This window comes from Synchiropus splendidus, chromosome 2, assembly GCF_027744825.2.
Source record: "Synchiropus splendidus isolate RoL2022-P1 chromosome 2, RoL_Sspl_1.0, whole genome shotgun sequence".
Classification (NCBI taxonomy): Eukaryota; Metazoa; Chordata; class Actinopteri; order Syngnathiformes; family Callionymidae; genus Synchiropus; species Synchiropus splendidus.
Genome location: NC_071335.1, coordinates 28,689,510 through 28,715,315, shown reverse-complemented (window position 1 = coordinate 28,715,315; position 25,806 = coordinate 28,689,510). Strand labels below are relative to the sequence as shown.

General features: G+C 44.2%; 1 protein-coding gene across 1 annotated transcript in view; it reads right to left on the bottom strand.

The window, feature by feature from the left end:
- Positions 1 to 12,291: 12,291 nt before the first annotated feature.
- The window catches only part of LOC128753931 (xylosyltransferase 1-like), an 83,480-nt gene continuing 69,965 nt past the window's right edge, over positions 12,292 to 25,806 (bottom strand). The window contains exons 10-11 of the mRNA XM_053856150.1: positions 21,357 to 21,690; positions 12,292 to 15,429 (exon numbers count right to left, since the gene is read on the bottom strand). Of these exons, the coding sequence (XP_053712125.1) occupies positions 15,107 to 15,429; positions 21,357 to 21,690 (657 nt within the window). The 3' untranslated portion in view covers positions 12,292 to 15,106. The remainder of the gene's footprint in view (positions 15,430 to 21,356; positions 21,691 to 25,806) is intronic.

Here is a 25,806-nt window from a genome sequence, read left to right as displayed (position 1 = left end):
GCTTGCTTTTCGCCAGGGAAGCCGCACCTGGCTCTCTGGCGCATTATCATGAATAATGGATGGGATAAATAAGACTAAATTGTTCCTTCCATCCTTTAATATTTAATCAGCGCGGGGATTTAAAAGCAATTATTAGCTGCTGAGTAAATCTTAATACTTTGATGCTGCCTCATAAAGCCGACCTTTGTTTTATGTAAACCTCCCGCGTGTGTTCAAAGAGAGATTTTTACGAAAATTCAAGCCCAACGCACCTCATTCTCTAAACACAGGACTTGTTTGTGAGCAGCCAAAACAGACAAAACCCTCACATCAAACTCCTTCGTTTCTGAAAAAGAACCCCTTTTTTAGCTGCTATGAAAATGTTATGCATTTTACCCTGGGATTTGTTTCATAAATATTTTTGCCGGTCCACACAGGTCCAAATCTCAATTTGAAGACTTCAGAATAACGGGGTTATTATCATTGGGTTAGTTTGGTTCTGAGTCCTGGTTAAGGTTAGCCATGTGTTTTGGATGGTTAGGTTTAGTGTGAGAGATTGGGGAAAGGGTTATCTAAATGAGAAACCTCACAATGTCCCCACAAGGCTAGCAATGTACATATATGTGTGTGTGCAGGTTTTTTTTTACCCCTTGAATGGCAGCTTGAACCAAATAAACAAAAAATACATTTTTTTTTTACATTTTTTGGGTGCCAGAATATTCGTATGTGGAATGCACATTATTGTTCAAACACTGAGATTTGAGTCTCGGAGGGTTGGTGAGGTTTCATGAAACAGTGTCCTGATTTTCAGAGGCCGCCTGATGGTGCTGTTTGCAGTAAAATATTTGGACTTGAACAACTAATTCAATGAAACCTCACATTTTCAAACACCAAACTAGAACACCGTTTCATCAACCCTGCAAGACTGTTTCATGATACCTCGATGAACAAACTCTCATTTTTTGTTTATGGCAGTTGATTTTGAATATAATAATAAAAATGCTTTATTCTAATGAATAGTGTCAGTTTTCGCAAGCAGAACAGTCGACTTTTGCAGCTTATGGCAAAGTCTTCCCACCTGTCTTTACAGTTTTTATGGATAGAATTTTGTGGAGTTTGGTAACATCCGGGTTTCATCTCATGTTTTTGCAGATGATGACATGTCCATGGAATGGTTCTGACTCATGACCTCTGGATTTAGTGATGGATCTCTCTTCCTAGTTGTACCAGTGTTGGGTGGTGACTGAAGGATCCGGGAGTTAGTTTTGAGCTCAGCCATCCAGGAGTGACCCAGTGTAGAACATCCATATGTCTCCCGGGTTGAGCTGTCCAACTGGGAGGAAGCCGGGGGCAAACCCGTGATGCACTTCAGAGACTGGGTCTCCTACTGCAGTAGACCAAGGAACAACTTCTGATACTGAAGTCTTGTTTTCAAGGTCCATTTTCCTTGTAGCTGAACGCCCCCTGACATGAAGGACGTCAATACACAGCTCAATTCAACACTTCTATTCATCACTTTGGGCACATCTGGATCATTTTGTGGCTGAAAAGCAATGAAATGCCACTTCATTGTAAAGCCACTGAGGGCATCTGTCTCCTGGGTGCTTCGGTGACAATGCATCATCATGCAGTGACCAGGGAGAGGAGGGCTGTTGTGAGGTGTTCGTGTGGGAACCAACGCTCAATAAAGAAGAATGACAAGCAGTGTGCCTCCGCTGGCGTCCGATCACTGGTGGACTTTGAGTTTAATTTGCTTTGATATTTCTGCTGTAAGGACCGGGGCTGTTCACTGTCAGAAGCTCTAATTAAAATGACAATTCCTCAGAACATCACAGACTGTGTGTGTGTGTGTGTGTGTGTGAGACAGATATGAAGGGACATCTGAAAGGACAGACATTTGGTGGATCTAAGTGCAAGAGAGTCGAAGAAAGCGCTGAAAAAGGGAAGGAATTCTACACAAAAAAGGCCTCACAGACAAACGTGTGTGTGTGTGTGTGTGTGTGTGTCTCAGGTGACAGAGACTGATGAGGACATGGGCAGGACCCTGTAATAATGGACTGATAATTCCCTATTTCCTGGGTTTGGGTTAATTGTGCCAGCAGATAAAGGGTAATAAATTGTCGCGGGGTAATGGCAGGAGCTGAGACTAGACCTGCCTCACATTTATCATGAGTGAGCGGGCAGCAGCGCTGCTGCGAGACACGGTGAAATATGGCACGAGGAAACATCAGCAGATCTGCTGTCTTCTCCTAGAAACCTGGTGAGTTGGTGGCAGATGACAGGGCCACATATCCAAGTCTCTTTACTGTGTTTTTATTACGACCTGAGCAGGCTTTCGTTCAAGTTTTCTCTGTTTCCTTGCTGCTCTTCATATTTCAGCACGAACATATTGACAGCAAGGTCACCACAGCACGACACCTGGAGGCCTCTCCTGCTACATTTTATTCGTGGGAGACCTCGGACAGAGGAGCCACCCAGACGGGCCGCAGCTGGACTGTGAGATAGATCTGTGACTCACAACAATCCCTGATTCAGAACAGAGGGAACGGGTGTGTTGCACGAATCATGCAGGCAAAAGTGGCTTTATCCCGAACAGTTGTGATGGTGAAGCTTCATGAAGCCTCATTTGAGCGGCCACTCGACAGACTTAGACTTCCTTTAACTGTCATTGCACAAAGAAAACACAGCAGCGAGACCTTGGCAACGAAATGTAGTTGCTCTGCTTCAGGATCTAATATTACAAGTGCAAAGTAAAGTGCAAAACACAAAACAGAATAACCAAATGACCTCAATGTAAACAGAAACATTGTAGCAGCTGGGGAGGTTATTGCACAATAGGAGGTAGTTACATCCATTTTGTATTTAGGAGTCTGATGGCCAGGGGGACATAGCTGTTTCTGAATCTGGTTGTTCCACAGCAGATACTCCAGAACCTTCTGCTAGATGGCAAGACAGGAGAACCGTCTACGGTGCGGGTGGGTGGGTCAGAGAGAATATGGTGGGCTCTGGATAGGCAGCGGCTATCCACAAGGTCCTGGATGCTGGTGAGCTCCATCTTCTCCGCTGCTGTGCCTTCCTCCACAGGGAGGATGTGTGGACAGACCATCTGAGGTTGCCAGTAATGTGCACCCTCAGGTGCTCACGACTTCCCCGGCTGTGTCGTTGATGTGGAGGGGTGTGTGGCTGGGTCTCGAGCTCCTGAAGTCCACGATGATGATGGCACTCTGCTCTATATTCTTTGACTTTGAAGCACTACTTTAGGGAAACCTTTTGATTCGTATCAACCTGAAAAGATTGTGGGGGGGCTGGAGCCCAACATAGGTATGAACTCCAGGTGAGATGCAGGTGACACTCTGGTGCAGTGACAACCACTCAAGCACACGCTACATCACCTGCGAATAATTTACTATTCTCAATGTACCTCTGTCAAACCATGTTTTTGGACTGTGGGAGGAAACCAGAGTGCCCACACAAGTATGGGGAGAACATACAAAACCCCAAACAGAAAGGACTGTCTCAAGCTGGACACGAATCTGCAACCTTCTTGCAGCCCTACATGAAACATGAGTTTTCTTAAGTGACATAAATACTCCCGACATATTTAATACTGGCCACATGGCCAGTCATTAGGTGTGTCATTCAGCAAGGATTTACGGAGCACAAAAGTGGGGGTTCATAAATGAGATACCTTAAGCTTCATTGTTTGATGAAATAGCTTTTTATTGTGATGTTTCTGGACGGCTTTTTCAAAACAGCCTCAGCCTGAAGATGTGATGAGTGACTCCAGGGTGATGCGTTTCTGTTGGCGGAGTGCAGAAGACAGGAAGGAGAGGACAGTGAAGGAGCCGGCGACTCGTGCCGGTGAGAGTCCTTCTGAGATAGACAGACTCTGGGTCTGCTCTGACTCGCGGAGACCAATTTAAGTGCTCATGTGGAGACTCAAGCAGCTGTTCTGAGCCGCGAAGCTGCTCCAGTGGTCACGAATGGCTGCTAATCTCATGAATCAGTTGTCCAAAGTTTTGATTTGTGGGAAAGTCTTCACAAGGATTTTGTGAGGATGCTGTACGTGTACACGGTCACGCAGCACTTTGAGTCGCCAAACAACCGAGTCAATCGAGCCTCCTGTGAGCGGATGCACTTTGCTTGTTAGCCGAGCTCCACGCTCCAATAAATTTATGTGTCTTCGCTCCTGACATGACTTTGCTTTTAAACTTTGAAAATTATTTCTGGAAATAAAAACAGACAAGGCCTTAAAACAACTCCCTGTAAAACCTTTCAGCAGCTTGCAGTCAGACTGGCACCATGAGGTCCCTGGTGTTGACTCGACTCGTGAAATTGATGTTTTTGTAAGTGTCTATGTCGCGTGAATGAAGGGAAAAAAAATACCAGCGACCAACCGTGTTTGAGGAGATACATATTTATGACCATGGGAGCATAGTTTTACTTCTCAGCTCTCACTACTGTCCCACAAAGCTCCGCGTTAACTTATTGTTAACCTTCTGATGTCACTGTTGTCTCCACCCTGCTGTCACTTTCCTCTTCGCTTCCCTTTATCTGACATTGCAATGCCAGTACCTCAGAACAGGGAAAGATGATTCATCTGAAAAATAGTTTATATTAAAAAAAAAATCAAAATAATAAGTTATAAAAATAAAAAAAAAACTGTTTTGTAAATTATAAGTGGTTATTTTTAATGCAAGAGAGATCTGTGTTTCCTTCTTACATTCTGAACAACAAATGCTATTTTTTTGTAAATTTTCATTACTAGTAAAATTGTTATTTTTGTAATCAGTAATATAGGAGTCGACAGTACATTACATCCTAGTTACACCCATGCTGTGACTGTTGTGAGGGGCCATCACGTCCAAAGAAAGGAGGCGATGAGGACGATGATGGGGAAGAAACAAATCTAGTAAAGCCATGTATTTATGAAATTACCTTGTAAAAATACACACAAACAATGAAAGATTCTTGATGTGTCTTTAAAAATGTGTTTTAAGGGGCAATAAATAGTCCTAAACTCTTACACTGAAAAGACGAACAAATATTGTATTTCAGTTTCACCAATAATGAAAAACAGCCACAAACATTTGGTGGTCACTTTTATAGTTTTACTCTATAAAACCCCAGGAGCGCCATATAAATACAGCGACAGGGCCGTATTTGGCCCCCGGGCCACACTTTGCCCGGTCCTGGTCCAGGACATTGTCGTCCTTGCTTGCTGCACATGTGCTTTCCAACAGTGATTTGGGGGCAGAAATGTGCTGGTACGTGATTTACATATATTTGCAGCCAACTTCACTGGATTTGCCAGGGAACTCTGGCGTGCATTGGGATGCGATGTGCCACCTCGCCAGGATGACAGATCACTTGTTCACGCTGAGAGATTGTGTTAGTGCAGGAGAATGGTGTGGCAGAGAGGAATGATGCATAACACACATTATACGCCGGAGTTGCCCCCACAGTTGACGTCCTCGCGATGCCGCGGTGACATACGATGTGTGTACAAACCAAAAAAAAGCACATAGTCCTTCTGACTGTTTTATGTGGGTCACACGCGCAGTTCTGCGGGCGGCGTGGACGTTTTTCATGGAGCCGATAAAAGAGAAAACAATGCCCTTGAGATGTGACTTCTTGTCTCGCAGGAAATCATCATGCAGAGTTATGTGGTGTGTCGATGACATTGGACCTGGGAGGGAAGCTTTTTTTTTCTCATCACCTGCTTGTTACCAGAGACGTGACCTATGGATCCCGACTCATGATTGAAGTCAAAAAGGTACTTCATGTCGATAATAAGGTGCAAACTCCTGGCCCGGCCTCACCTGTGGAGATGGTCTAGTGAACTAACAAGGCTGAGGAGATCCAGCCTCGCACCCACATGCCTTCTTAGGGAGGTGTTCCAGGCGTGTCCGACTCGGGGGGAGGCCCAGGGGCAGGTGCAGGAGCGACTATGTGATTTGTCCTGGAAAAGCTTCATGGATAGGAGAGGTGTGAGGAAGAGGGATGTCTGGGTAGCGTGAAGCTGGAAGTGTGAGCCTCTTCTGTCGCAGCGCTCTCCGCTACCCAACCTTGGATGGAATTCAAGCGGCCCGATGCCTGTATTTTCTATAACTAATATGTCCGAATTTTTCTGCCTTTTTTTGTTCTTACTCTTTTAGTCCTCATGAACACCTCAGCAGTGGTGCAAATATAGCATGGTCTTGTTTGAAGACATTTTTGTGTTTTTCTTGTGCCTCAAAATACATTGAAGGAATACTGAAAGCAGATTTTGAAATAAATGATACACAGTGCAACGTCTAGTCCATAGCTCATATTCAAATTAAGTGCAAATACAATGGAATAGGTCTCATGGCATATTTACACTTTTTAATATCCGGACTTACACTTCATCTTCTTAGGTTCATTTTGTCCTTGTTACTTAAGTATATATTCTGCATATTTTTCCATCGTGTTTTTCTCGTCATCGCTGTCTTTCTTTTGGCGTGACGGCCCCTCACAGTTTCTAATGTGGCCCTTGAGGAAACTGAATTGCAGACAGTGCGAGTCCACTGAGTTCCGAGGCAGAGCTGTGCTTCGGCACGGCAAGGTGGGCGACGCAAGCTCACAGGGTCTCTTGCGTGGTCCAGCATGCACCGCGGGAATCGTATCCATGGCGTAACCATCATGTATACTGCAAGCGATGCCTTCCATTAGAAAAAAAAGCCATTGCAGTCGTGTTCACAATCACTTTGTGCCGTGGTGCGTCTGCATGTACACAACAGTCACTTAAAGATGATGTCACCTCCCCCTGCAACTGAGCAACTGGCCGCAGTGTGAGTCCAACCAAAGCAAAGATATGATACACGCAATGCAATGCAGTGGTTTCACAATTCCGAGAGTGTTGCTTCGTACAAATTGAAGAATAAATGCTACAACAAGATTGTGCTTAGCTAAATCCTCATGGCGTGAAGCAATAACCCCAGTAAAATACGTTTTTTTTTTCTAGGTTAGACTAACTTCAACTATCTTAAGCAACGTAAAGGACAAATATATAAACAACGACAAACAAAAACCTTGGGACACTCGGCAAACTCACACCATGTTGCCTTGATATTTCACATTCAAATAAAGATCCGACAATTTTCCTGGTTAAACTTTATGAAGTTCATTCGCATCCACGCTAATTCGCCAAATCAGTTTCTTGAATTGTTCCCAGTCGACATTGTGGCTCTTTCAGTTATGTCAATGTAAACACTGCGTCAGTCAGAAAAAAGTACAGAAATATGTGTCATCTAGAAACACAAATAAACAAAAACAATCCTGCCAAGGTACCAGAACCTTTGTTATGTTTGATGGAAATATGGGACGTTGCTCATGGCAGACAGTTGTTGGAAACAAATAAGATGATCTTAACTGGTATAAAAACGCTACATTTCACAACAAAGGGTTGAACAAAGCAGTGAGGATACTCCGAATGTGGTCAGTGAAGAGGCTACTCAAAGACTCATGACAGCTGCAACACAATGAAAACGTGTGACCACAGTTTCATGGGGGAACATCCACCCACCTTGGGGATTTTCAAACTGGTGATATGATGCAATGAATCAACCAAATGTTGCACGGATCCACATGAAATCCCTTTTGCCTGTAAGTTCACAGGGGACGGAGAGTTGAATTGAAAGACGTCGTCGGTTGGACTTCAGAGGGGAAGAGAATTTCACAGTACAGAGGAGATGACAGCAAATATCAGGGGAAGCAGGGCGGGAATGAAAGTGGGAAAAGACAAAGAGAGAAGATGGAGATGCAGTAAATGCTCATGTTCACTCGTTCCCCAGTTCTTTCTACCTGCACACCTTCTCTCCGCTTCAGCAGTCACTGTTCACGGCCATAAATCTCAGAATGACATTTGGGCAGGCGAGTCCCACGTAAACATGGCCGGCAAAATGTCAGCGCAGAGGGAAGACAAGCTTGACATGGGGAAGAGGGAGAGTTGAGTCAGTAATGTCACCACACTTTAGCACACACGCCATCAGTCTTTGTGACATTTAAGAGATACGGCCCCTCCGTCCCACTGGACACGCCACGCTGAGCCAAGTTTGGTGAGGAGGCTGCTGCTGACTCAGCAGGGCCGATGATTGGATTGGAGCGCCAATATTTCATGTTTGTTTTGTTCCACCTGCCAGGACCTTGTTTAACCCACGCGCTCCGTCTAAACACTGTAAATGATCTGAAAATGTTTTTTCACAGTCGCCGCAGCGGCCATCAATTACGACGGAAAGCACTTCTATCATTCGCCGTCCCCTCCTCGCGGCATTGATCTCTACATGAATAATTGAAAAAGTTGACTTTACTGGCCTTTTTTTCAAATCTCCTCGGCTTCACTTCCCCTGCTTTGCTCTCATCTTTCCCTCCCTCCCGTCTCCTGATCCCACGTAACCTTCCGATCCGCTCCGTATCTTCCTGTGTTCCTCTCAAGTGGATCCTGTTCTCTGACGGCATGTTCGGGAGGGAATGAGCTGCTCGCTTGGCTGGCCAGCCGGCCTCAACGCATCATCCGTCAGCACGGCACGCTGTTGTTTTAGAGTTCTGCTGGGAGCTGTCTCCTTGTCTGTGTCTCTCTCTCACAGACACGCTTACTCACACCCTTCCTCCTTCATCACAGTACCTCCTTCCCCATCTTAACTTGATCACACAGCTCAGTGACGGACGTGGGATCTGAGTTATACAGTATGTCTGACCATCCGCCAGTCAGGAGCTAAGTTATACGACCGAGGCCTCTTGAGTATCGATGGTGAGGAGCAAGGATCGGCAGCTGCAGAGGACGTGGAAATCCCAACTTTCTGTCATGTCCGCACTTTGACCTGTTTTGTTTGTAGTTTCTCCACGTCCCTTCCTCATGCTTTTATTCTGTTACTCCCTCTCGTTTCCGCTCCTCCAACTTCACAGGCAAACGCAGCTGGCTCTCACTGTTTCACCCGCTCTCCTCGGATATATTCCTCCTGCCGCCAGCTACGTTTGCCAGATGGTAGATTTCGACGCTCCACTCAGGTATCTCTTCACAAGACCTCCGCGTTCTTACTTTAGCTCTCGACCTTTTCTAAATTCATAACGTGCTGAATTCCTATTCTGTCGCAACCCTCGCTATTTCTTTGTTAGCTTCCCAACCTTCCATTCATCCCGCGTGTGAGCAGTTATTGGTCTATCTTTTTAGTTAAGATGAATCCGCTTAGTTTACCCCTCGTGTGCGTGACTGTGACTAGCCACCACCACTGAGCGCTTTCAGTTCATTGCCACCTCGTTGAGCTTAACTCCGAGTGTGTTTTCTGTTCTCCCAGTTTTAAGGCTTGTGATTCTAATCCGTCTCTCTTGTGTTCCAGATTCCTCACCGTTCCCTGTGTGTTCTTCCTGGTCCGCGTTTTTGTTCCCGCCGCCTTTAGTTCATAGTTACTTGTCTGTATATTCATTTATATGTATCCATCGCTTAAATTGTTAAGTTTAATCTTGTTGCCACTGTGTCATCTGTCGACCAGTACCAACTGCAGGGTTAGGAAGCGCTAATACCACATGGTTAATGTAAGCAGAGGCTTCAGTGTGACGCCAGGGAAACCTGCCATCATGGAGTGACCCAGAGGTGTAAAGCTCTTTGGCACCTGTAACGGCTGGGTGGTGGCCTTGACAACACGTCAAGTGGACTTTTGCGTCCCAGAGTGAAAAAAATAAAAAATAAATGGGGGTGTCATGGAGTGCAATTCCTATGCCAATATAATGCCTATATAGACCCTATATAGAGCCTCATGTGACCATGGTAAGGCACGACAAGGTGTCCTAACCCCATCCATTCTTTTTGAATGACAGGCAACACGTAACATCTGTGTCAATATTGGATGCGAAAATCTTGAGATTCTGTCGAGGACGCCAACTAAAAAAGGATTCGTTTCACAATGCTGGCCTTTCTGAACCACGAATGGAAGCTACAAATAAACTTAAGGCAGCATGGGAGGAGGATCTAAACATTTCCTTGAATGAGAACATCTGGAACTCCACTTTAAAATTGGTAAATGAAACATTGTTTAGTGGACATGTAAAGTTGCACATAGAGCCCACATGTCCAAAGTCAAGCTTTCCCGTATATAACCGGAAACTAGTCCACTCTGTAATGCATGGAAGACCATGGAAGGCACCTTAGGTTCATGGTACGTGTCCTTGTCTGGTCACTTTCTGAACTGAAATTTTGGCTTCCCTCTCAAAAATTCTTCATATCAAGATAACACCAAATCTACTTAATGCCTTACTTGGTTGTACTGGGGAGATTACAAATGTAACATCACGTCTTGTCTCAAAATTGAGAAAATCAGATCCATGAAATATGGGACACATTTATGCAGGGGTTGCTATGGGGTTATTTGTTTTTTATTTCTGTTTTTCTTTTCATTTTTTGGAAATGCATTTTTGTCTATTATTATTATTATTATTATTATTATTATTATTATTGAATTGGTTCCTTCATATTCAATGACTCTGAATGCCAATAAAAACATTTTGAAGATAAAAATCCCAAATCTGATTGTCAATATATTTCGACCGGTGTCGGTGCAACATGCGTTGGCTTGTGGAACATGTCAGGTGATGGCATCACGTCCGGCAGTCGCGCTTGGATTTACAAGCTGGAACTTCAGAGAAGGAGTCCATGGTGCTTACTGCCACGCGTGAAACATTTATTTTAGAAAAAGATATTTTGGAACTTTTGCCAAGCATATGTCCGCAGACAACGCATGCTTTGTGGTTGACTGAGCTGTACCTTTGTGTGTGTGTGTGTGTAATTGTTTATGACAAGACAATTTGGATTTTTGTGCGATGGCATTTCAAAACAATAAACTGAACCTGTCAGCCCATCAGGACGTGTCAAACCAGGAAGCAGGACATTTGCTTGGCAAATAGCAGGTACCGTCAAAGGTAAAAGTTTTGAAAACTCCGTTCGCGACTGCTTGGACGTAACATTGCGGCCGGCACACATTCCAAAAGGGAACACGTTTATCGCCTCCTACTGTATTCATTTTGGACAGGTCATGTAAAATGACTGCATGGCTTTTACATTCCACCAGAGACTCGGTTGTAAAATACATTCAAAATGCATGCAAAATAGCAACCTGGCTCCTTTGTTCTTCCCTTGGTCACCACAAGAATTTTCAGAGGACGTTCACTCACTTAAAGCCACACCATTTTGTACGACGCAACACATCCATAACACAAAAAGAACACAGGAATGGAGCAGGCATTTGATGGAATAGCGGAAAAGGACGGTGTTCCAAGCCAAACTTCCTCATGTGGCCATGGCAGAACTCTTCAGCCTGGCAGCTTCTTCCAGAAAAGCCCACGTGGCTCCTGACTGTACGAGGAAGAGAAACGTGCGGTACATTTTCAGTGGCCATGACTGGGTTGGAACCACAGGCGGGATGAATCTCGGCACCAAAGAGCGTCCTCTGTTGCTTTGTGCTCGACTTCATGTCTGCATGCATACATTTATGATTCCTGAGGGCAAATGTTTCTCTCCGTTACCTTGCTGACTGATTCGCTCCGACACACGCACACTCACACACCTTGTATCAGCAGGTGTGGAAGTGGAGCCTCTCTGATTAACTAGTCATGAGGTCGAAACCCACTTCTCTGAAGCAACATTCCTGGAAACTTCTTCATGTTAAACTGGCAACAAAGCTGGCTGCTGCTGCTCCCAACACCCTGACTATAGATGGAGCGGATGAGTTGACACAGAGAGACACATCAACAACCGCCTCTAAAAAAACAAATCTTGATGACTGTCACGCACCAATGGTTGCATTTGGGCGCTGAACGTTGGCCACATGTTTGAGTTTCTAGTGCACCATTTCCTCCATTTTGTTGCATGTCACGAGGCGGGCGATGGGCAAATGAAGTTTCTCGTAGTCGATGATTTTAAACGTCTGTTTACGAAGCTTTGGTTGGTCTCAGTGAAACATCAATGCATTTTAGTGTGTGGGCCCTGAAAAATCATGGCTAATGCTACATGTCGCTTTGTTAGCTCACCATTGAAATATGGAATTTACAGAATTGTGGGTCAATCTCACATTTGGTGTGATGTTCTTCTTTAAAACAAATAGTTGTTTACTGAGGATTGTGTGTGTATTTGCGTAAAAACTATAAAGGAAGGTTCATGAGGGACCGTTACCCCTTGAAACAATACGTGCCGAAGACAGATGGTACTCGGGAGGGTGACCAACAAAAATGGAGGAGGCTGTGACATCAAAACACACAACGGTGCAATGTATTTTTTGAACTTTTATTTTGAAAAGCAGTCAGAGAGAAGAAAAACAAGCCCGCCATGTACACCAAAACAAATTTCCCAAAGGAAAGAAAAGAATAAAAAGCAGATAAAGACAGAAGGCCTGATGATATATATCTGTATATATGTACGTATATATACACAACAGCACAACATGTGTTGCAGTACCAGTGAGTCACCAGTCTTTCTTCACATCAAGTCAAAACAGATAACAAAGTCTGTCACCGCGAAGGTTCTAAAGGTCTGCTAAGGCACACAGAGCCTCCCAGAGAATAGAAACAATATTTGGGCGGGAATACTTCGGAGGAATTTGTGCAACAGTTGCTCGACGATACATTCCAGCGAGAACAACAATCTGGCGTGAGATTTTCCCCGGGAGGTGAATATGACAAGGTCGTCCGCACGGCAGGCCAGAAACACTGAAACAGGTTATAATACTTCCATCAACACACACCATAAAATCACTCTCGGTGCCCAGTTTGATTGACACTTGGAAAACTCCATAATATTTAATTTCATCACATTTGTATTTACAGTTACAATATCTTATACAATGGTTCATACAAAATACTTATGTACACCTGACTTTGTCGATCATTTTGTTACAAAATAGGACTTTCACATTGAGTTACATCTATTTATTGACATTGTATCCCAAACTGCCACTGCACATGTGACCATCGGGGTCCACTTGAACACTGCCCCCCCACTGGCTCTTCACGATCACTTTTGTTATTTGTTTCGTCTCAGTGTTTCAGCTTAAGACCCACTTGTTTGCTGTCGCAAATTCCACATAGTAAGAAGTTCATTTCAATCAAACAAATTCAGATTGAAGTAAAAAAATATGGCAGCAGTGAGGAACAGTAAGAAGTGTGGACTACCAGAATAGACTCATCCGAGAGGGAAGGTGACATTTATCGTCGGTAATACGCCTCTGAAAACAAACTCACTCTGCTCTCATTGTGGCTAAACGCTTCTGACAGCCCCAAATTGAATCCCGTTTAGTGCCAGATGACTCATGTTTTAATGTTAAAGTCAAAATCGAGGCAAAAAGTTTCATCCCAGATCCGATCAGCTCTTTCCTACAGAATGAAAACCAGGGATGCAACAACATGAAACTGTTTAAAATCGCACTAGAAGCCAAACAAATGTTGTAGGACAAGCGCTGTTTTGTACGTTCAGTCTCCTGTTCGGCATCTGTGCTCCGTTTTGTGCTCAAATTCGACACGTCTGGTGCTTCAGGAAATAAAATGAGGCAAACATAATATTAATAATTTCAACTCAGGCTCACCTATTTTTTTACAAACTGTCACTGTTAAAAAGAATGAGTGTACACTACCTTATATTGAATGTGTTGTCAAGCAGAACTAAAAAAAATAAAAGAAGACAAGCGGCAAAAAGAAAGAGAATTTCTCCTTTGGACTGTGAGGTTACGTAATGAAGAGGCATTCATCTGTTTGTCCACCTTCTCTGTTTGCTCAGGCTGTCAGGTAGCCGACCTTTGACCTCACAGCTCGCGGCCGCCCTCTCTTGGGAAGCGCTCGGCAAAGAGAATACAGAGACAAGCAGCTCTATTCAGACAGGACGACGCGGACTCGCACGCAGGTGCAGGCCGTAAAAAAGGTTGCAGTATAGGTTTGGGGTGTTGGCCTTTGTAAATAAAGGCGGCTCTCTTTACAAAAAAATATTTATCATGCTGCCAAGGCAGCGTCGCAGTTATTTAGTCATTGACTAAAAATACCAATATTAAAATAAATAAATAGAGTCAGGGACCTGTCACTCACATTTTTTTCTACACACAAAACATAAAGAGACTACAATGACGAGACGCAGAAGAAAAAATGATTTTGAGGCAGTTCAGAAACGTCCGTTCTAAATGTCCCCGCTGACTGACTGAGATGTTGCATGGCAGAATACTTTCAACATGTCTTGTCTAATATCATCTCTAATATCTATGTTAGACTTCCTATTCCTATCTCTCTCTCTTGTTGTGAAAATGCAGCAGATGGTAAAGTTCTGCTGCGTCAGTTCCACTACAGGATCAGGCACTGAACCGACAAGTCGTTTTTTTTTTTTTCTTCCCTCTTCTAAACCACTGAATTAAGGTCTCTGAATCATCACTAGACTTGTTTAAAACGTTTGAAAAGGCTGTGATTAAGCAGTGAATACTCATCTTTCTTGGGAAATATTGTTGCTTACAAGTCACGTTCCACTTGTATGCTGTTTGGACATAAACCTCAAGAGGCACGTCAGGTTATTCAGGCTTCCTTTCACGCTTGTCTAGCAGGTAAGGCCTTTTTTTTTTTTTTTTTTTTTTTGGGGAGCAGAACTTCACACGGCTTAAGTGTCCCGCTCTCAAACAAGAAACAACTTCATAATTCACTTAGCAGCAAAATAAATGCTTGAAAATTGCAACGTTTGATCACAGTAGAACTTCCAAAAGCAGAAAAATAAATACACAGAGAAACAGCAAAGACGGCGTCGTCCCCAAAATGGAGGAGCTGGGACCCAGACTCCTGCTGCAGATGCGTATTGCCTTCATGTGAGGAAAAGAAAAAGAATTTTTAATCAGTTTTCATGGAGAAAAAAAAAACAGGCTCATCAAAAGAAAGGCGATGTCGCGTAAGGTCCTGGTGTTTTTCATAATAAAGCATCAAAGCTGCTCTTTTCTCACATGAAATCAATACACATCTGTAGGCTTCAACCTCACTCAAGATAAATACTGCGTTCCCCTCCCAACTCCATCTTCCCCGTGACAACACCCGGGAATAAATAAAGACCACCAGTGTTTCGCCTGAAACTCGGCCTCCCGTCCAGCTGGAGGCCTCGTTGCTACCTGATGCGCCCGTCAGCACGTGGCGGTCCGTACTGGGATTTGGGGTCAGGACTCAGCGAGCTCCAGGGGTTTTTGGGGCAGGCCTGCATCACCGGGCAGGCGGTGGAGCCGACGGTGCACACGTCAGCCGCCTCCCACATCTCGCCCACCAGGCTGTCTATCCAGTGCTCCAGTTCTGGGCCGGTCAGCGCCGCGTTCCTCTTGGCCTGTTCTACGTAGCCCAGACTGACCGGGATGTTGAGCACCGGGTTAAGGCCGTGAAAGCTTTGCTCCATGTAGCCGTTCTTTGCTGGACCGTTGTGGAGCTTGAGAGTGTCCTCTGCAGAGACAGGAAGAGAGTCAGGGTGAGAGGGCTGAAAGGAACTGGACTAGAACAAGACTCCAGCCTTTACAGTCCACAGTATCTCCATGCAGTTACTTGAAATGATATGATCTATATATATATATATAAAAGAACTTTACCCGGCAACCCATTTCCCGTTTGAATGACTATGCCCTTCGGTCATCAGACTGCCTGACCTTCACTGAGACACACAACATCCTCCAGATAGTGGGTCAGCAATGGAGCATAGACCACCAGCCACCTCCAAAGCCAGTCTGCACCGTTGCTGTATTCAGAGTGCAGTTCATACAAGCTGGGCAGGAAACCCTCCACACACCTCAGGGCCAAATGTCAAGCCTTCTGTCTGTACAGCCGGAAAAGGTTTAATATTTCTTTCTCACATGTGGCTTGCCACAGCCTTAGATCCACAGGGTCTCGATTTATCGAGAGAAAAACACATTTTCCTTTGTGATCTTTTCCAAAAAGTGCCCAATAAAGACTCACGATGCCCAATGAAGACTAAAAGGTCTGACACATGCCAGGCCACTAAGTGGCGCTGTAATGTTTTCATAAAAAGAGAGTTACGACCGGGATCAGTTCCGACCAACCTGTCTTAAGTCAGATTAGCCGACACGAAGGTGGTCTTCTCTTTGGGTGAAGCTGTGCTTCAGCAACGTGAAACTGGCATTGCCAAATCGATCCATTCTGGGACCGGTTTCAAGGGGTTGCAGCGACCGAAGACACCGGGTTCATGCAGACACAAAGCCAATCCAACCAACTCTGTCTGGCCTGAGGTCAGGCTTTCAGTGTGGTGTGGACTATTGGGGAGAAAGCAATTCCCAGGTCTACTTTCAACTCCCACCACGGTGCCTTCAAGCGGTTCAGACACTCTTTGCCGTACTTCCCCGCTCTCCTGCTTGGACACGTTTGTTTCTTAACCCTAACTAGAGAGAGAATGGTAAATGGCTCTGACTTGTATAGCACTTTCCATGCTTATTCAGCGCTTTACACTAAGTCACCCACTCACACGGACGGCAGAAGGCTGCGACGCAGGGCGCCATCTGAACTGTCAGGAGCAAACCATAAACTCAAAAAGAACTCACAACATTACGCAGTGTATACATTCAAGTTTTGACAGATTTATTTCGGGAACACGCTCCTTGATTCTGTGGGAGTTCCATTCTCCTTTCTTCTCGTTGACTGCGATGGCCGCCAGGAAGAGACACACTTTCCCCCAGAATGGCCTGTCTCTCCCCAGATCTCCACTGAAGCTGTAAATTCCACACTGGGACTCTAACTAGGGCACGAGACATCACTTCTGAGCACGGAACACAAACTCTCTCACACCCACATGTTAGCAGACATCAGCGCTTTTCATGCTCCGGTGACAAAAAGATGCAGTCAGGCACATGGTGTTCTTCTGGGCACCACGTCTTGCCCACTTCAACTCCACGACAGCACCAGACCTTCAAGTCTTGCCTGGGCATGGCGTCTGTTTGTGTGAAGTTTTGCATGTGTGTTTCCACTGCTGCCAACGCAGGTGAAACACATCATTAAGTTTTACTGGTAGCACTGGTGCCAGACCCTGCAGCACAAAAAACACGATCTCTAATCCTTCTCCACCAGACACCAGACCCTCAGCATGATCAAAGGAACAGGGCAGGATCGTACAGCCACACCGTACTTGCTGGGCAAATCATATCCTCTTTCTAACTTGCATGGGAAAAGCCAAGGTCGGCTCATGTTGATCTGCAAATTTACTCTGGAATTTAGAACCGACTCTCTTCCCCCGAACACCTTTTAGGACCATATGAAGTAATGGCTGCATAAGCAACACCCAAGTTCAAGTCCAGCGTGCGGTTCAGAATCGACCGTTGTGACTAGGAAAGACAAGATCATATCCGAGGGAGTACTGAGACAAAGTTAGGGAGAGCAGACTGAGACAGTTTAGTCCACAGAAGGAGAGACAGTGGGAGAACTGGTATTTTGGAGATGGCACCAGGACAAAGAACAAGAGAAAGACAACCACCTGTCAAGGTGAACGGGGCCAATATAGTGACACTCGGTTTGTATAGACCAAATGAAGCTGGTCATTCTACCACTCTGGCAGGAGCATAAACAAGAAGCTGATAAGCAATTGAACAAGCTCGAATTGAATTAACAGTGTTGGCTGGGGACGATAACATCGGTGTTATTACAGCGCCTCAGTCGAGCAAGTGCTTTTATAATGGATGGAGTAGGAGCCACTAAGTTTTTTAAATGGGCAAAATGATTGAAAAATAGTAACACAATAATAATAAAAGCTAATTTTGCAGCTCATTGAATCCAATGTTGTTATTTCGCAGTGATTCCATTTTGTTTAAAGCATTTAAAATGATGTTCATAGCAATGAACTCAATGGGACAGCGGCTCTACCCAAAAAAAAAAAGGGAAAAAATACATAATCATCATAATAATAATGATAATATTAGAAGACTTGTGGATTCAGATAGTATTCTAGGACACCAGCAACATTTCACCATCTGTTCCTCTTCCTGTGATGGACATCTCCTGAACGCTTTTCTGAGCGACTTTGCTAACAGCTGTTGAGAAGAGAAATTAAAAGTGTTTGTGACGACACCAGATTTGACTTGGATTCATCAATACATCGACCAGCACAAAGGATCACTGACACATTTTAGGACAGGTTTGTGATGTGTAGATGAGGCTTCATGCAACTGAGGCTTCATGAAACAGTGTCCTGATTTTCAGAGGCCACCAGATGGCACTGTCTGCTGTAAAACGTTTGGTCATGACCAACTAATTCAATGAAACCAAGAGCGCCATCTAGTGGCCTCTGAAAATGAGGACTACTGTTTCATGAAGCCTCATCTAGTCATCACTAGGACACATGATTTCTCCTCTCCACACATCAGCGATTGAAGAGTCCAGTGAAGGTTTCCGATATTTAAACTCCATGATTAAGTCCATAAATCTTTGATCCCGTTGGAGATTTATACTCAGTAATGTGGTGGGTTCAAATGAGTCTTAAATAATAATAAATCTCGGACTGCAGCAGGTCTCCTGAACATGACTCGTAAAGGGGAGCAGCGCTGCTATTAACAGGTAAATATGGGGATAAATGCATCAGAAGTCTCTCTTTCAGAAGGGTTTCTCTTCATCCTCATGGACTGGGTGAAATGATGTGATGATGTAGGCACACGATCCAAGTCAGCAGTGCTCAAACTTGTGATCCTCCACATCAACGCCTCTCACCCACTGACTGACTGATTTAATTATCTGCTTGTTGTTGTGGAGGCAAAGTTGTGCTGCTGTTTAACACGCTGCTTAATATGTGCGAGCCGCTCGCCAGGTTATTAGGGGTGACTTGCTGACAAACAACCGAGTCTGCACAGACCCGGAGGCCCGATTACAAAGGGCAGGCTAAAAAATAGGAGGCGGCGCCGATGAATGTATGACTGAACCTGCACACATTTTGGAGCTCTAACTGGCAATTGTTAATTCACTGTGAATGTTGGATCCCTCCATCTATTAAAAACTAAATGTCAGTGGCCTGCTTTCAGCTGAAAATAATGAAAGTGCAGAGGGAATACAGATTAGGCTGAGTATCGACAACCTTCAGAATGTATTTTCAAGCAGCTATTTTCGAGATCCATTACACTCTGAAACACAGCGAGGCAGCGAGCGGGCAGGACTCTGAATTTAACTCACGTCATTTTAGTTTTAAATGACTAGTTGTCTCTGACTCGGTGAAGTCATTTGGATGCAGGTTTGAGCTGCAGAAAGCGATTCAAATATATTCATTTATTTTGATGACTAAAACTTTAGACACAAAACTATAACTCACTCTCTAAGTGCAGAAGACGAAATAAGAGTGTATTTGATGCTGACTCTAAAAACACAGGGTGGTTTTATTTATAACAGCAGAAGTGTGCCACATATCAAGCACAACAATCACTTGCACCGCTGACTGGCAAGCGGCTTGATGTGATGACGCAGCAACAGCAGCGGAATAAAAACCAGAACATATAAACTTTATTTATTCCTTCCCAAAACAGGCATTCTTTTGTTCAAGGGTGACTTCACAGCAACGTCGCTGCGCCTTGTGCGCGCACTCTTGTGGGAGATAAATAGCACGCGAAGGCACTTGTGACTCATCTGCATCAAGAATTTGTGCAAATCTGTTCTCATGCTCATGATTCATAAAGTCTCTGACACCGTGGCCACTTTTAGAATTTAACAAGAGGAAGGCTACTCAGGTTTTCCCTTCATTTTACGACATATGAGCTTGATAATCTCCGCAACTCAAGTGAGCTTTAAAGTCAACATGAGGCAAAGCATATGTCAAAGAAGAATATTTCTGTGATATCTTCGTACTTTTATTTAAAAATGACATTGTTAAAAGCCTTCTTAGTTCTCACGTGATATTGGAGTACTGTGCTGTAGTACAGGGAGTTTCTTTGGATGAAACGATATTCCGATATATAACTCAAACCATCATATTATAGTTATTTAGCCATAGATGACACTCATGGACCAACCGCAGTTTTGGATTTGATTCTTCAAAATGAAACAATGGAAGTTTTTGTGAGCGTGAAATTGTTTTGGGAAATGACTATCTTGTGAGCCATTCAAATGGGTCATTCTTTGTTGTATATTCTCACTATCAGTGATGATACAAAGCATTTACACTAAGGGACAAATAAGCAATAAAATGCTGAATATAATGTGACATCAACAGATTCAGGTGTGACTGCATTGTTACTCTAAATTCCCACCAGAGATACGTTCTTGTTGAACTAATTCGATTCATATTCCTTCTGCTTACAAGCTAAGCCAATATTTGATCGATGAGCGAGGCTAATAATGTGTAGCAACAGTAGCACTAGCTAGCATGAGCTAGGATTTCCACGGATTTTCACCCTGCCACCGCTCCGTTGCATCAGCAGCCTTACGACATGTTGGCGTCCGCCACACAATGACTTCTGTGGTCATACATTAATGATCCCTGTGAGACGCCACAGCGCAGTTTTGTTAGAAAAGGTCAATAAAAACGGAAGAAACCGCGGCCAATTAAGAAGCGATCTGACAGAGAAAGGAGGAAGATTATTGACATCTATTGACATCTATTGAATCAGCGACAATAGAAACACAACTCTCCCTCAACTCGGCAGCAGTCCTCACCCGGTCTGCCGCTTCATACCTCCGGCCGGATATGTGACTTCAGTTCCGCGAGCGATGGGCGCGTTCTTGTCATACAGTGTGTTTCTTTGATGTTTACTTTGGAATTTCTCCATTCAGAACATGGAAACCACCATAATCCTGTCCACCTCCATGAAGTGCCATCTGCTTGCTTCGATGATCCACTTCATTTTAATATGTTTGATCATGTGAGATTTCATCTTTAAAAGAAATCATTCATCTGTGGCTGAGCACCTCGATCATTTACATTTTTTCCTTTTTTGTTGCACCATTGGTAATTGTTTTGTATTTGAGAGGAATATTATTTAAAAACGCACTTTTACTCTTTGGCTTTTATCCACCACACAGCTGATCTTATTAGTAATTTTATCGGTTTTGCTGCCTTTCATGTGTCAATTCTATGTATTTATTATTTTCAATGTTTTATCCTGATTTCACAGTCTGTAGAGCACAATCTTGTGTTGCTTTTTTAAATGCTTTATAAATAAATATGGTATGGTATCGTGATTTCAGAAGTGTGTACTGAACTGATGGTAGCCCTTTGGGTCACACCTTGGAATAGCTAAAAGGTTGGTAACCCCTGCTAGTTTATGTATTGTCCTGCTCCAACAAATGGCTTTCTCCAACCATGACGTCATCCCCAGAGAAGACTTCACCAAATAATCGGAACACTACTGCAAAATTTGTTGCCAAAACATTCATAGGAGGCTAGAGTTTCTCACCTTGTCGTATGGGCTGGCGTTTGTTGTAAGCCAAGGGTGTGATGAGAAAGCGCATCTCTGCCACGGGACTCCAATGGTGCAAGATGCGGACGCTCCACACGCCTGGTCGCAGAGGTTGGTTCAGAGGTGGGCGGTAGTGGGTGAACTCTGCACTGGCATCGATTAAAATATCGTAAGTCGCCGCGATGACGTTGGTGGGGTCAATCCAGACGACCGTAACGGTGACGTTGGGTCCCTTGGCCCACTTCTGCATGCCGACGGTCTCTTCCATGGGGCCCATCAGGCCACCAAAGTTCCTGAACATGCGCTCCTTTGCGTCCCACTCTGTGCCGATCTAATAGGGAAGGAGAAAAAGAGGGGAACATTGAGTTCAGTTGTCTTTCCACACACAAACCAAAAGATATAGGCCTCTCATTTCAGTGCCTAATGATACCTTTTGAAAGGGGGCAGGATTGAATATCCTCATTTGAACATTTCTTTCAGCAGTACAGACGTACAGAATAAAGAGTACTAATGTGTTTTCTGACCATCTCCAGTAACATGTAAACCAACCAAAGGTAAGACCTGTTGTGGGAGCATGTGCTGCCGTGTGGCGCGGCTGTCCAATACTCAGGAGCCGTGGGGATGGATGGGGGGAGTCAGGGCGATAGTGGGACGTACATCTCTCACACAGCGCAGGAGATGGATGTGTTTGGTGTTGGCAGAAATGTGAGAGGGATGACTGCTTTAGGAAGTGCTAATGCTTACAATCCCGGCTGATGAACAAGGCCTCGCCCCACCGGACGATCAATTGCTGCCCGGAACTCCCTCCCTGTTACGTCCTGGGAGAGTTGAGATCGCGATGCAGGGTATTAATAGACCTGGTTTCCATAATAAGAGCGCGTACGTCACAGCCAAAGGCACTTTCATCTCAATTATGCCACTGAACTCTGCCACTTACGACCTTTTCGGACCTTGTTTCTCCTCTGCCGTTAAATCGGTAATCAAGTCTGGCACCTCATTACCTTATCCGCGACTCACTCTTTGGCACACAAGGCCAATTGATCGGCAGCACTCGCTGTCTAAGCCTATGGAAGAGGTGACGGGAGAAGTGCCAGAGGAATCCAACTTTAATCTGCCGGAAAAAGAGACGCGGGCTCCTGACTTAACTACCAGTTGTTGGATAGGTTCTGATAATGATCTTATGAACTTCAGGGACTTACGGCAACCGTATTGACTTACAAACATCAACAGAGGGATTGCTGCTCTAGTTAAAGTCTGAGCCAAAGTGTGGGAAGAGAAGTTTCAGACGAGTAGGCGGCTTCTGTTCCTAGCTATGCGCCGCTCACTTTCAACCCTTAGGAAGACACGAGAAAGACAGCAATCTTTGGGCCAAATGTATGATGGAGGAATGAAAGTTTGCTGTCTTCCACATGACCAATTGCACCCCTGGAACAGGTCAAGACTCCAAACCTCTAATTGGTTTGCATTCTGCTTGCAAAAGACTTGTTAGTTCAGGAAGGATTTACATGGAAACCTCCAACTACTTTTTACTCTCTACTGTACATCCAACTACAATAATGGATACGAAGGTATACTGTACACCAGTATATTAGTGTGGGCTTTCATTGAAATATGAATCCATGGACTTCTTCTGTAAACTATACCCCATGGATTGGAACAGGCATCACAGACTTGTGGCCCTCAGGATGCAGTTCTGAGACCCGCCACAGGAGGCCCACTTTTATCGTGGGTGTGGCCCTCACAACACACTGCCTCTCTGTCCGAAGTGAGATGCTCTGAAAACACTATATAAGTAAATGCCTATGGCATCTGAGCTTTACCATGGAAACATTTACTTAAAGTTATATATAAATGCAGAATTATATGTGAACGTAGGCAACATTGTAACTCATGTGTCCTCGGTTACTCTTCCATAGATGCTGGCCAGGCAACAGAAGAAATCTAGCTCCATGTACTTTTTAGCTTCCTTGAAAGCTAAAACTCTCACTGCAAAACCACCAACTCCATCAAATATTGCTATCAAGACACTGCTATTATGAGCAGGCAAGCTTTTGACAATGGAATTAGACGACAGAAGAAGAACCTTTCATTCCTGCAGAGCGAGCACATGGACATATTGATCCAACAACCCATCATCAGGAGACAGGCACCATAAGTGTGATGCACAAGTGTTGTGGTGACCTGTTATCATGTCACAGGTGGTATTTCTGGCCAATGTGAGGCGATGGAATGAGATGGCAGCATGGTCGGCCTGTGAATGACAGGTTGCTGCCTCGATGTATGTGTCACTGACTACCTGACATATGACCCATGTGAGCACCATTGCAATCTACCACCGACAGTGCATGACTCTGTACGTGACTAGGACACCATGGAAAACACTATGTAAGACACGTAAGTGGACTTATCAAACACATTTTTAATGCAAATGCGTAACTGCATCACTGCTACCTACTGATCAGGCTTTGATAATGGAACAAAAGTGACATGTTGAATTTCAGACCTTGCACTAGAAAATGAGTGCGGCATCTGCTGAGATTTCATGAGATATTTTTCCTCAATGAGAGTCACTGTTCTCTTGGTTTTCTGGGGACACTTCAACTTTGTCTAAATAATAAAGTGACGACTGGGATCCATCTACAAGCTGGGCGTCACACTCGACCACACAGTGGGGGCAACGTTTAAAAAGCATCAGGCTAGACATTAGTCATTAGACTTGCTTGGCTGAGTCTTTGAGATGACAAAAGATCCCACTGCTTATTTTTCAAATCCATGCCATTGTTTCCCGGGCCTCGCTATATAAAGAATAAAATGATAAAGTGTTTCAATGTAGGTGGAACTCAAACACTGGATGTTTTTCCCCCTTGAAATGCACCTCTTAACAATCAAGAGAGAACGTGCGTGTTTTCTCTCAAGGTCAGTTCAATCCAGGCTGGCTGGATCCCATCTGAGTTGAGGGGGAAAAGAAAAACTTTTGCAAAAACTTTTCTCTCTTTTGCAAAACGCAGCTCAGGCTCTTGGTAATTGGATGGCCAGTAGATCTTCAGGTAGTAAAGAAGTGAGAATATCAGCAGGAAAGTGGGTCAAATGGGGATTAACTTCTGGCCCATCTGAGCTCCAGCCCATGGCTTAAGATGACCCGCACACCCAACCTGTTCCTACGTCTGTGATACCAACAGTAAGCTTTGGCTCAAGACCAACATTCACTCAAGCGGCTTGACTGCGCCGCGTTTGAGTTCGCTGGTTTCCTTCCTACCGACTGAAGTCATGAGCACATCAGTGCGACCTTCGCAACGTGCAGCATAACAGCATAACCTCACTCACTTCGGCGAATGAAAATATCTGAATATTTTTTTTATTTATAGTTATGTCAATTCATTCACATTCACAGAGAAAAGTGAAGAAAGGATACCCGGTATAGTTCTAGGACAACGACATGGCGACTTCAGCAGGGTCTTTTCAGGACAAAGAACAGGTGACTTTCTCGAGGAAATACATTTAATGCCGCTCCGTTGATCCTGACTCTATTGTTCCAAACCATAGCTAAATGCATGAATGCTAATGGGGGGGAGAAAGTAAATAGCTTTGCCTCCTCGCTAAGCTTTTTCATTAACGTTGAATGCTGCGAACGCTGCTCTCCGGGTGGGTGTTCACTTGCAGGTAAGAATAGATGAAAGCTCATGCATGTGTGTCGTAAATACTAAGTGTCATTGGTGATATAACATAGAGAGTCATACAGGTATCGCCCGGTCAGGGGAGAATCCGCTATGTGGAATGCACAACGTGGACGGCACTGATTTGATTTTTGGCTCAATCCTCGGTCATTTACTTGACCTGAATGACATGTATTTTATCAGAAACGTTCTCCATTATAGATGTCTGCAATAGGTCTAGCTTTGCAAAGGGACAACACACCAGTCTGAGAAAGGTCATTTATTAAGGGTTGAGGAGCTTGTTCGACCTTATTGACGTCTAAGTTCTAAGAACTGCTTGCAACAGTGAGAACTCATTGTCCTGAAAACGCTCTTTAATGGTCGTAACAACGCTGTTTTCCGCTTGTCCTGCATATGTAATATGCTTGTGAAACATAAGCATTCAATTTCAGTTGCCATGACAACTGCAGGCGCGACCACTTGTCCCATTAAAACATTGAAGAGGGGGACATTTATTGCAAAATTACATATCAAGTAATTATTTTCATTCAGGTTATGCATATATATATATTTATTATTGCAACTTTTCATAACAATTTTCACGACAACACCTGTTACCACATGGCCACGTTTTCACCTCATGAATCAATACAGGCATCAGAGTGCATGATGTCAAAGCAAAGACCACTGGCAGCCATATTTTTTGCTTTTATACAAGTCCTTTCAAAGGCCAAAGTTCAGTGCCAGGTGAACCACTTCAGACATCAGTTCTACAAGCACATCCTTCTTTATTA